The following is a 13,134-nucleotide window of genomic DNA, read 5'->3' on the forward strand; positions in this document are numbered from 1 at the left end:
AAGTGGAACATATTAAATATATATTCAATGTATATTTTTATATACTGAGGTATACAAGAGTACTTAAAAGGAAAGCAGAACTTTTTTTTACCCCTTCCAAGCCAGGGTTTCTCTCAGCTTTGGTGCCTGTCCTGGAACTAGCTCTTGTAGCCTAGGTTGGCCTCGAACTCACAGAGATCTGCTTGCCTTCACCTTCTAAGGGCTGGGATTAAGATGTGTGCCACCACTGCCTGGCTCAAGCAGAACTTTTAAGGAAGCTTCAAAAGCTTTCAGGTGCTCTGAACAAGGCTCAAGAATATTTAGAGATATTCAGCATTCAAAATATGAAAAGGTCAAAATATTTGGATATAATCATAAGTTATCAAGCATATAAAGAATCAGGAAAGTATTAACCCATAATCACAAGAAATTCCCAATCAATATAAATAGACTTATAATTATAAATGGACCTATAAATGATAGACTTAGTATAAATGGTCATTGAATAGTACTGTATATCTTGTTCGAGAAGGAAGAAAAAGTGGACCAGGGATATAAGTCTGGTAGAAAATATGTAATGTTTTGGGTTTGAACCTAGAGGTAAGGATCATGAGAGATCATGTTATATGAACAAACTGACTTGATTTAACATTCTAGACGTATGGTATAGCACTGTCATATAGATGGTCTGTCATTGGCCAAAACACTGTTATGTGGTTAGTTAGTTTGTGTATGTATGTGTGTAAGCATGTATGTGTACCCATATGTATTTATGTGTGTATGTATATATATGATCAGGCCATTTCTTAGGTAACTACTTTGTGCTATAGTATTTTTATTTTATTTATTTAAATAATTTTAATTGTTATATAGTCATTATTCATAGTATTATACTCCATAGACAGTTTTATAGTGAAAACTTTTATTGAAAATATATTTTTTAAAAGTACATTATGTACTTTGGCCATATTTGCCCCCTCTCATTTCCTACCCTTAATCCTCCTTTCCTTTCTCCACCTTGCTAATCTCCTCTCTTCCCCTTGTTCCCTTCTACTTTCATGTCATATATATAATATATATAGATATTTATATAAAGATATTTATATGACTTTATGTATCTATAAAGAATTTTTGAAGCAAAAATGAGATAAAAATATGGCAGTTGTCTTTCTGTGTCAAATTTAGTTCACTTATTGTTATAATCTCTAGTTAGATCCATTCTCCAGCAAATAACATAATTTCATCATTTATGGTTGATGCAAACTCCATTGTATATACACACACCATCATTATATATCTACACCACAGTTTGTTTAACCATTCATCAGTTGCCTTATATAGTCCTTCAGGTGTATACCTAGAAGTGGTATGGCTAGGTAATGTGGTTTCACTTATTACTACTAGCATTATATGAGTTGTCTCAGATACAATATTTCACTCAAAACTAATGCTATTTCTCTGTGACAGCTCTATAACTCAGTGGCCAGAAACCATAGGAATATTGAGGCATTTCTCTGTGGTGGTTGATCCTGTTTAGAGTCTTTGTTTTCAAGTTGCATATGTATTTGGGATTGACTCCTCAATATTTGGTTTCATGTGTGATTTATGTGTATTTATTTTGACATCTTCTCATAGGATCTTAGAGATGCCTCTCCCCCCCCCCCCCCCCCAATCTTAGGACAATGATGACATGTAGAAGTGTAAGTAGAAACTCATGCTTTTGAAGACATGGTCAGAGTTTCTATACCACCACATGCTTATTATAGTTTTCATAGGAAAGAGATCAAGTCATATATTCAAACTCAGTGTCAATGGAAAATAATCCTTAGTGAGAGGAATTAGAGAGTTCTATGGTCCTTATTTGTGGGAAGTTAGAATTGGGTTTAGTATCACATCTCTTTTGTCTTGTGTTCACTAGCTTCAGCCATTTGAGCATGGTGTGGTATTTTAAATTTTGTCCTCTTCTGAGCCTCTATTCAAAATGGATGTTGAGGTTACATAAAATTAAGAACTCACCACATTTTCATATTAAATGTTCATATTTTTTGACCCTGGCCTGTATAAGATAAAGAAAACTGGCTGAGTTCTAAGCATGCACACCTTCCTTCTCTCTGCTCTCGACTGTGATGTGATGTGTGAGCTGCTGTGTGATCCTGGTTACTTTTCTGTCACCTTGGCACAAGTTAGTGTCAAATGGGAAGAGGAACTTCAACTGAGAAAGGGTCTCCATCAGATCCCTTCAGACAAGTCCATGGGGGCATTTTCTTGACTGATAGGTGATAGAGGAGGACCCAACCTACTGGTGGTAGTGCCACCTCTGGACAGTCTTGGTTTGTATAAATAAGAAAGGCTGAGCAAACTCTGTGAGCAAACCAGTAAGCAGTGTTCTCCATGGCCTCTGCTTTAGTTCCTGCCTCCAGGGACCTTGCCTGCTTGAGTTTCTGACTTTCCTTCATGCAAGGCAAAATAAACCATTTCCTTCTTTAAGTTACTTTTGGTCATGATGTCTTTATCTCAACAATAAAATCAAACTACAGTATGTCTTAAGTGTCTTCTCCCATGACTTTTCCTGAAGTGATGGACTGAGATTTAGGATTGTGATTAAAAATAAACTTTCCCCTAAGTCGCTTTTGTCTGAGTATTTTATCACACCAACAAAAATGAAACCAGGACAGTATCTTTGAAACATTGATTTCTCTTTGTTAAAATGGGCATAATAGCTACTTCAAAAGGTTGGTAAAAGGATTGAAAGAAACGTAAGTTACTTGGCTCATATTGACTTTTTATGTGTAAGAATTCTAATGGACATATGTTTCATTTCTGTGATTATTGAGAGGATCAAATGATAGTGTAAATTGGCTTATGATAAATAACATGCTAGTTAATTCCCAATGTCTAAGTTTATGCTGATGGCAACAGATTGATTTTGAAAGTTTTTTATGGCTTCATTTTCATAATTTGAGAATTGTGTTACTTGAGTGTTCAGTACTGTGTTTGGATAGTTAAATTTTGTCATTTTGTTTTTAAGTCTTAGGGGAAAATAAAAAGGTCGATCTCCAGCAGGTGTTTCTGTGTTTGCTTCATGTGCTGTTCTTGGCTTTCACAGGGTGTTTCTGTTTTCATAGTTGGGGAGGGAGACAAGGTCTCACTGGGTAGTCTTGGCTGGCTTGGAACTCATTATTCAGGCCATGCTGGCCTAGAACTCAACAGACATCCACCTACCTCTGCCTCCCAAATGCTAGGTTTAAAGGCGTGCGCCACCATTCCTGGTCAAAATCTGCATTTATTTGTTCATTTGTGTGTGTGTGTGTTTGTGTTTTCTTATGCTGTGGCATACATGTGGAGTCGGAGGACAACTTACAAGAGTTGATTCTCTTTCCATAATGTGGGTCCCAGGTATTGAGCTCAGGTTGTCAGGGTTGGCACCTTTACTGACTGGGTCATCTCTTCCCATCCCTGTAATTGTTAATATTTGCAAGAAAGACTTTTCAAACTCTTATGTATTAACTACTGAGAAGTATGAGCCCCTTAATGTCTTGACTTCATTCAGATTATATGCAGTTTAAATTATGTTTTATACCATTTATATTTTAAGTCTGACCTCATTTCTAAAATCCTAAAAAATGCATATGTATTTGGTTTTTAGGCATGTACCGGCATTGAAAACATCGATGAAGCTATTACATTGCTTGAACAAAATAACTGGGACTTGGTGGTAAGTACTTCATTCTTTGACCTGAGTTTTAACTTTATGAAATCTTGAATGGCCTTAATGTTTATGTATATTTATTACAAGTTGTTTTTGTAATTATCTCACTAAACTTTTATGTTAAAAGTAGGACTCTTTTATATTAACATTTTTATAATCTATATTTATTTACTGTTATATTAACATATTTCTATCTTACTAAATATAGCTACTTGTTTTTAAAATGTTTGCATCATATTTCATGTTGTTATAGTAGTATAATAGTTTTACCATCTTTATTCTGGTGGGCATTTAATATTGTTGCAGTAGTTTGCAATATTGTAAACATTACAATAACATTATAAGAATGGAGAACATTCTTATATATGTGTATTATATATTTAACCTACTATTTTTTCTAGAAGAAACTGAATATATTCAATTTATGACTGAATTTCTGGGTCATATTGAATGAATATTTTTAGGGATTTGGATACTTAAAGCCTAATGGACTTCTGGTTTATTCATTTATTTTTTTGTCAACTCTGTGGAGATGACTTTTTTTTTTCTTAAATCATTTATCCTGCTGTCCCCTCCCTTCTGTCTCTGTCTTTCTGTCTTTATTTCTTGGTCTTGTTGTTTGTCTCTCTCACTTTCTGTTTTGTGTTTTGGTACAGGAAAATTGAGAAATATTTCTCCTGCCTGACCTGAATTCATGCTTTATAATTCCGATTTTATATAGAAGGCATGGTAGAGATGACAGTGCCGTTATGGGGATAGGGTGAGGGGCAGCAGCATATTTGGAGTGTTGCTTCTGGGCTACTTGTCTTGAAACCTTTTGCAATAACAAATATATTGTTTTATTTAATTTACATATATTTGAGATAGTCTTTTGGTCAAGCTGATAAAAATCTCTGGGGAGGTTACAAAGCCCACTGAGACCTCTTGGCTTTACCAAAAGGAATAAAGGAGAACCAAAAGGAAGACCAAGAGAATGGGCTATATCAATCCTTGATATTGGAATTTACAGTTAGTACTATGTAATGCCGTAGGGACCTAAGTTTTTGTTCATTTCCTTTTCTATTGCCTACATTCATTAGTTTTAAAGTTTAAGATGTTTGTTGGCTGTATGAACATTGTGTGTGAATATTGTCTTGACCCAGCCTTTCTAAAATACTGCACAAGAATTTTCTCAGATAACTCTGAATACATGAGAGGTGAGGTGCTGTCCATGTATTTCAGCCTTGCTTGATTTTGGAAAATATTATCAAATACTCTCTTTCTCCTTCTCCTTCCTTCTTTTCCTTCCTCCTCCCCTTTCTGCTCTCTGTTCTTTATTTTTTTCTCAGGTTTTTGGTATATTGAAACTAGGTCTTATACATAGTAGGAAAATTTCTTACCAGTAAGTTAGGCCTACAGTCCTTTATTGTCTCTTTTACAACTTAAAGTTTTTCATTTGAAATTATCTTTTAGCTGGCAATATGTCTTCCACTTTATTTTTATTGAAAGTTGCTGTACTTCTTTCTTTGGCTTGGTATATTTTTTTGTTTCTGCCGTTTTTATGCAGCATTCACTTATATATTGTGTGTATGCGTTAAATGAACCTTAAGAGTATGAAATAGCAATGGAACTTTTAATATGCCATACTCCATTTTCTGCATTTATTTTGTGTCTGAATTATGACTGCATTGGTCTACATTTCATGAATCTTACAGAACATTGCACATAATTTAAGTTTTTAACTTAGGATGTCAGTGTTTTAAATTTTGTCTATCTATCTATCTATCTATCTATCTATCTATCTATCTATCTATCTATCTATCTAAAATCCATGTCAGGAGCACATTGCAAAAGAAGTGTTGTTTTTTAACAGAATCTCAGTTGTTCAGTTTTTTCAATAAAGACTTGGAAGCCAGATGCTGGGATGAAAGCCTGCTAGCTCAGAGAGGCAGAGAAAGCATCCAGCTGAACTTTTCCTCAGTCCCAGAAGCCTCATTCTTCCATGCTGTTTCAAACAAAAATCTCTGCCAACTCAGTGTCCCTCACTACTACTTCTGTGTGTGTCTTGTTCATCCTCATTTCTTATTCTCTGTTTTTTCTTAATAATCCTATGTTCACTTTCTGTCAGCTGGTTGCTTGCTCTGCCTCTTGACCTATGGTTGACTTCATTTAATCCTGTTCATAATAATCAAGCAGAAGGCTCTTGTATTAAAGGTATGTGCTAGGACTGAGCCACACCACACAATCTTGGTGTTCACAGTGTTGTCAAATGCCCTGCAACAATGAAGTGACTACCTTGTGTCATCTAAGGAATAAGGGGGGTGGGCTGGATTCCCCATATCTCCTTCAAAGGCATATCTTCAACCATGTGTCTCCCTTCTGTTGTGCTTCATTTTGTATAGGTTTCATGATATGCCACTAGCATCTTGGATGGAGAGGGGAGCCTTTCAACATATGGGAGATCTAAGCTATAACAGATATTTATTTGACCAGGATTGGAGGTTGGGAAGTTCAAGGATATGATTGGTGAAGGCCTCTTGTTGCATTATAAGATGGTGAGACAGAACAAGGCATGTAAAAGAGAGCTTTTATTTACTCTTTATTTTTTATGTAGAAAGAGTTTATTTGAACTTGGGGTTCCAGAGGATGAGACTACATGAAGAAGTAAAGACAGTAGGTATCAGGCATGGCTGCTGGAGTAGATCAGAGGGCTCACATTTAAAACATGAAGCAAAGAGAACAAACTTAAAATGGTGTCTTTTAACTCTCAAAACTCTCCCACAGTGGCATACCTCCTTCCAAAGGCCACTACCTTACGCTTCCCCAAATAGTGCCACCAAATGGGGATCACATATTCAAATGACAGAGTCCATGGGAGACATTTAAACCACCATATTTACTTCTTGGCCATCATAGACTCCTGGCCATAGAATGAATGCACTTCCCATCATCTTTTAGTCTCAACGCTGTTTAAAAGTTTAAAGTCACTTCTGAGTCTGAGGACAATCTCTTAACTGTAACCCCCTATAAAATCAAAGAACAAATTACATTCTTCCAACATACAATGATACAATACACATTACCTGTGGTAGTTTGAATGTAATTGGTCCCCATAGGCTCATAGGGAGTGGCACTATTAGAAGGTGTGGCTTTGTTGTAGTAGGTATTGCCTTGTTGGACTCAGTGTGTCACTATGGGGGTGGGCTTCAAAGCCATGCCAAGTGTCTTAGACCATTTCCTGTTGCCTTCTAATCAAGATGTTGTAGTTATATTTTCTTTGTAATCTAACAAAGTTTGCCTGAAAATCAGAGTGTAGAACAAAACTGCTAGTTAGCCATAGCGGCCAGGCAGTGGTGGCACACGCCTTTAACCTAAGCACTGGGTGTGTGTGGTGGTGGGGGGGAGGCAGGTGGATCTCTGTGAGTTCAAGGCCATTCTGGGACACAAGTGGATCCAGCCAGGTGGTGGTGGCTCACACCTTTAATCCTAGTACTTGGGAGTCAGACACTCTTAATCTAGCACTAGGGAGGTGGAGACTGGAAGGGATATGGCTGGGTGGAGAGAGCAACATAAGGTAGGAGGAGGCCGGAGCTCAGTGCAGTCTGAGGTGTGGTGGAGACAGATGCAGTCTGAGGGTTCTGTCTGAGGATTCATAGAGACAGGATCAACCCTTTAGTTTGAGGATTCACTAGAGGTAAAAGGTCTCTCTAGTGGCTGACTACATGTCTTCTTTGATCTCTCAGCTTTTACCCCTAATATCTGACTCCAGGTTTTTATTAAGACCAATTAGAATTTGTGCTACAAGATGCTCCCCGCCATGATGTTTAAGAGTTGCTTAGTTATGGTGTCTCTTCACAGCGATAGAAACCCTAAGATAGAAATTGACACCAGAGACTGGGGTATTGCTGTGATAGGCCTGACCGTGATTTTGTTTGGAGGAATTTGGGTTAGGCAAACAGTGGAATGCTTTAAGCACTACTTTATGGGCCATACTGGTAGGAACATGGAAGACAGTGGTGCTCTTTAAGAGTTACTTGACCTGTTGGGGGCTGGTCCAAGAGGTATCAGAGGAGAAGAATTCTAGTATGTTGCCTAGAGATTGTACTTATGCTACTTTGGCAACACAAAAAAAGAATGTGGCTGCTTTTTGCCCTTGCCAAAGAGTCTGCCTGAGGCTAAAGTAACGAGGTTTGGATTCATTCCATTGGCAGAGGAAATCTCAAACAGCCTTCTATAGACTCTTGTATGGTTACTAGTGGTAACTCTAATAAAGATTTATAATGAAAAGGAGCAAGCTCAGCAAGTAGAAATACAAATGTACAAATTGAATAAAGGAGCACCAGGAAGAGGAATAGAGCTAAATCCTGTATTCAAGGAGATAAACAGATTAAGAAATGGGATTAAGAGAGTGGTTGACCTCAGGGCAAGATCCCATCCAACTAACTTTCTAGCTTGTGAGAAGCTTAGAGCTGGGTGTTATGGTGTACACCTTTAATCCCAGCACTGGAAAGGCAGATCCTGGTGGATCTCTGAGTTTGAGGCCAGCCTGGTCTGCAGAGCAAGTTCAAGGACAGTCAAGCTTAGGCAGTGCAGGTAACAATCAAACACAGAAAGCTGGTGAAGATGTAATTGAATGAGGGGGCTATGTTCCAGCCCCAGCAAAAGCAGAACTTGGCAGCTTTGGCCATGTGGTTCTGGCTTTAGAGTTAAGGATAGAAGAAATGGCTTATGGAATTTGCCCTCTCAACTAAGGAAAGCTGCTGAGGCCAGGCATGTGTCAGGGGTGTTGTGAATGGAGGCCCCGAGAGGCCATTGTGTAAAAGGTGTGAAGTTGGAACCTGGATTGTCTTGACTGCCCCAAAGTGTTGGAGATGCCAGAACTGTAGGATACCTGCTGAGAAAAGCTGCTAACAGCAAGTGGAACCAGCCCAAGAGGAAGAAGTGTATTGCAGACAACAAAGTTGAAAGGAGTTGGAGATCTGAAGAGTGTTTTGACACCAGACATGGAGTTGGAGTTTGCCCATCTGGTTTTCAGTCTTGATTTGGTCCAGTATTTCCTCACTGTGCTCCCTTCCCTATGTTTTGGAATGGTAATGTAAATCCTATGCCGTTATATTCTTGAAGTATGTGATCTGCTTTTTCATTTTGATTTTACAATATTTGTAAAATATTTGTATTTTGCATTATGATATTGTTAAAGCACATGGAGGCCAGGGAGTGGATTGTGGTTGTTTGAATGTAATTGGCCCCTATAAGCTCATAGTGTGTGGCACTATTAGCAATTATGGCTTTGCTTGAATAAGTATTGCCTTGTTGGAAGAAGTGTGTCACTGTGGAGGTGGTCTTTGAGGTCTCATATATACTCAAGTCAGACCATTTCCTGTTGCCTTCTGATCAAAATGTAGCCAGCACAGTGTCTGCCTGCATGCCACCATGCTCCCCACCATGATGAGAATGGACTGAATGTCTGGAACTGTAAACCACCACCTCAAATAAATATTTTCTTTATAAGAGTTGCCATGGTCATGGTGTCTCTTCCCAGCAATAGAAACCCTAAGACATTACCATTCTAAAGGGAAGGAATTAGTGTATAGTAAAGAAATATTAGACCAAGGCAAAACTGAAACCTAGAGAGACAAACTCCAAATCCTGTAGCTCCATGTCTGATACTAAAAGGTGTAGGCAGCTCTGGCCTTTTAGTTTTGTAGCCTGTAACATAATTCTCTCTCTAGGCTTGGATACATTCCCTTTGTGCAACTCTCCTTGATAGATGTCTCCTGTCTCTGGCATATACAACATCTTGGGAGTCTCCATTGCAATCTAAGCTTCACTTGCACAGCTTTATGCAGCTGTATATCCAGGCTTCAGATAGGGACTCTCCTGTCATGCATTGCTCAGCCCCATTGGCTCTTTGAAATCATGGTGAAAGATTTCACAGCTCTTTTACACATGCATTCTTGCCAAGTGGATGACACTACCAATTTCAGCTGCCAGCTTGGGTTGGACTCTCACTCTCCTGAACCATGTTACTAGTAGCTTTTCATTGCAATGCCTTCCAGGAGCTTTATGTTCTTTTTCTCAGGTTGAAAACCTAGCTAAGTACAGTCTTGCCCTGAGGGTACCTTTCTCTTCATACCAATGCAGATCTAGCCTAAGTGGGAGCTTTTTATAACAAAGCCATTCTGTCATTATCCTATTAATTTGTTGTTTATCTAATAATGAATGGATCCATTAACAAGTACAGAGCCTTTAAGTTTCAGTCACCCCTCAAAGGTTCCACTTTGCAAATATAACTAATACATGGCTTAGGGCCTCACTTTATAGCTCTGACTGACCAGAAACTGGCTGTATAGACTAGGCTGGCCTGAAACTCAATAGAGATCCACTCACCTGTTCTTCCTGAGTGCTGGGCTAAAGGTGTGCACCACTGTGCCCAGCTGCTTAATTTTCTAACACAGAAAATTGAGGGGATGCATTCATGCTATATAGCCCTAAGTGTAGGTGGAGTTTGTCTGTCCTATAGTCACTCTCAAATAAATACACAGAGACTTATTAATTATAAATTAGCTCTTACATTTTAAATTAACACATATTCCATATTTATACTCTGTCTTATGGTTGTACCTTTATTAATATGGTACGTTCATCTCTTGCTCCCTCTGTGTCTGGCTGACGATTCCAGATGCTGCCCTTCTTCCTTTCAACATTCTTCTAGTCTGGCTCTCCTGCCTAACATTATCCTGTTCAGCTATTGGCTAGTTAGTTTCTTTATTAAACCAATCATAGTGACAAATCTTCACATTGTACAAAAGGATTATTATATGGTATCTAAACTTGGAAAGTGTTCTGAAAAATTGGTAAAACACATTGTGTCTTAACCTTGTTCATACATTCAGGAATGAGAATAACTTGTTTATAAGGTTGTTTGTAAATGTTTCACTATTTTGTTGATTCGGTTACATAGATAGCAAATATTCTCTGTGAAAATACAACGTAGTCCCAGGAATTCTAGTCATTAGTCACTTGCTCTGATACCGAAAGTTAATTTTGAGTGTCTTCTTTATGTTTTACTTGCTATGTACCATGCAGTTTCTATTGCTGTCTACCTCAGATTGTTGTCATTTCCCACATGGCCCTGTACCTGTAGTTAAGATAGGATAAATACCTTTGCAGTGGAGATTTTTTTTTTAGGAGATGAATCTCAGTTTTTCATTTATATCTACCAAGTTAAGTAAATGAGGAAGAATGATTGACAGTGAGTTAGAATTTGGCAATCCAGAAGTAAAATAAAATATAAGTGGCACTAACCTAGTCATTTTGTATTTTAAATATTCCGTGTTCATAATAAATGATTTTTGAACTTTTACACTCAGATTTTGCTCTAGTTTTTGCCTATGTTGGCCAACACTCGTAATTTATAGAAGAAAAATGATTCAGAGTGCATGCATCTGTTTTTCACTACATATTCCAACTTGAGACAGAATGAGCCAGTTGGTATCTACATTTTCTTCTCTTTCTCTCTCTCTCTCTCTCTCTCTCTCTCTCTCTCTCTCTCTCTCTCTCTCTCTCTCTCTCTTTCTCTTTGCAGTGTTTCCTCATATAACAGCCCTGCCTATCCTGGAACTCACTTTGTAGACTAGACTGGCTTTCAACTTACAGAGCTCTACCTGCCTCTGCTTCCCGAGTGTTTGGATTTAAGATGTGCTTCACCACCACCTGGCGGTATCTTCATTTCTGATTGGGATTTCTAGTTACCAAAGATAATTTTGTACTAATAGAAGATTAAATTGAGCCATGTATACTGAGTAGTGAAGACCAAAGAGTTATCACACACATAATCTGTACCACTTTTTTTTTTTTTATTTTCGAGACAGGGTTTCTCCATCTGTACCACTTTTTCATTCAGGTGTTTTGAGTCATTTTTCTTTATTACTTTTCACTTTTGAAGAAATCTATTTTAATACTTAGCTAAAATTAGATAGAACAATCTCTGACTACCCTGCCTAGGATGTAGTTATAGTAGTTCTCATATGTGAACTACTTTTCTACTTAAAAAGTTTTATGACCACTTGCAGTTTAATGAATGGTGTAGCAAGTGACTAATGAGTCTCCTCAGAAAGCAGCCAAGCATTTAGTACTGGCCATAATCAGTGGCCTTCAGACACATTTTGTATTAGTACTTCTGCTTGCTCTAATAAAGGAGAAGTTGCTATGAAAGAATATGTTGCACGAGTTCTAATTGGTTTTATTAATAAAAACCTAGAGCCAGATACTGGAGCAAATGCTGAAAGATCAGAGAGAGAGAAAGGAGCAAGCCATAGCCAACTCTTACCTTGCCAACTCCCCAGCTAAAAAGGGGCTGAACTACTGTCTCCTCCTGTCTTATATTCTTTTCTCCGTCCAGCCATATCACTTCCTGTCTGTCTGTACAGACCTCTAGACCTCTGTGGTTAACTAGTGACTAGCTCTGCCTTCAGATCTTCAGGCAAGCTTTATTTGTTAGAGTACAAACAAGGTATTACCGCATTTCACCTTTTTTGTCTAAAATAAAAAAGGTTATAGTATAAGAAAAACAAAGTACAATAACTATATACAATATATACAGGCAACAAATACATCAGTAATGACTAGTCCATTATCAATTGACAAATTCAGAGAAAATATTCCATATCTAACTGTTGAAGGAGCTGCGGGCCTGCTTTTCGTCCCATCCGGCTCCCAGCTGCCTGGCTAGCTTATGCCCCAAAATAACAACATACAAATTGTATTCTTTTAAACACTGCTTGGCCCATTTCTATTCATGTGTGTAGTACCCAAGGTGCGCTTACCGGGAAGATTCTAGCCTACGTCCATCCTGGGTTGGAGCTTCATCGTGTCTGCCCCAGAGAGCAGAGTCTGAGCTCACTTCCTCTTCCTCCCAGCATTCTGTTCTGTTTACTCCACCCACCTATGTTCTAACCTATAAAATGGGCCAAGGCAGTTTCTTTATTAGCCAATGACCTTCCTCCATCATCTAACCTATCTTGATGAGTCCAAAAGGTTGTATTTAATTCGCTTTCTGTTCTAACTTACATTACCAAAACTATATTTTGATGTCTCTCAATCTTATACACATTACACCTCTTTTAGTCAGTTTCTTTTCTGAATTTGGTAACAAGGAAAACTATAATTATAAAGTCTTCATCTCCATCATACCTGAGAAGGAAATAATGTTACCTCAGTAAGCAGGATTTGCCAGCAAGCAACTTCCAAAAATGTGAGAAATGACAGAAATAGCTGACTGCCTGGACAGTCACCCAAAGTTCCTCTGCAGTGTTGGAGCACCTATCTTTGGTCTACAGGCCTAGAATATCTGACAGTTTTCTGTGAAACAGGGTATTCTGAAGGACTGCCCTACCTTGTCTTGGCAAAGTTCAGCAGTCTTTTCTTTTGTGTCCTGCTTGTCTAATTTGAACAGCATGCAGTGA

At 38.1% G+C, this 13,134-nt stretch overlaps 1 protein-coding gene across 2 annotated transcripts in view; it reads left to right on the top strand.

Moving 5' to 3' along the window:
* Faf1 (Fas associated factor 1) overlaps nt 1–13,134 on the top strand; it is a 294,143-nt gene that overhangs the window by 32,014 nt on the left and 248,995 nt on the right. For both annotated transcript variants that reach the window (XM_075945095.1, XM_075945094.1), the window contains exon 2: nt 3,626–3,694. In XM_075945095.1, the coding sequence (XP_075801210.1) occupies nt 3,626–3,694 (69 nt within the window). The remainder of the gene's footprint in view (nt 1–3,625; nt 3,695–13,134) is intronic.

The sequence above is a fragment of the Microtus pennsylvanicus genome, chromosome 13 (genome assembly GCF_037038515.1).
Source record: "Microtus pennsylvanicus isolate mMicPen1 chromosome 13, mMicPen1.hap1, whole genome shotgun sequence".
NCBI lineage: Eukaryota > Metazoa > Chordata > Mammalia > Rodentia > Cricetidae > Microtus > Microtus pennsylvanicus.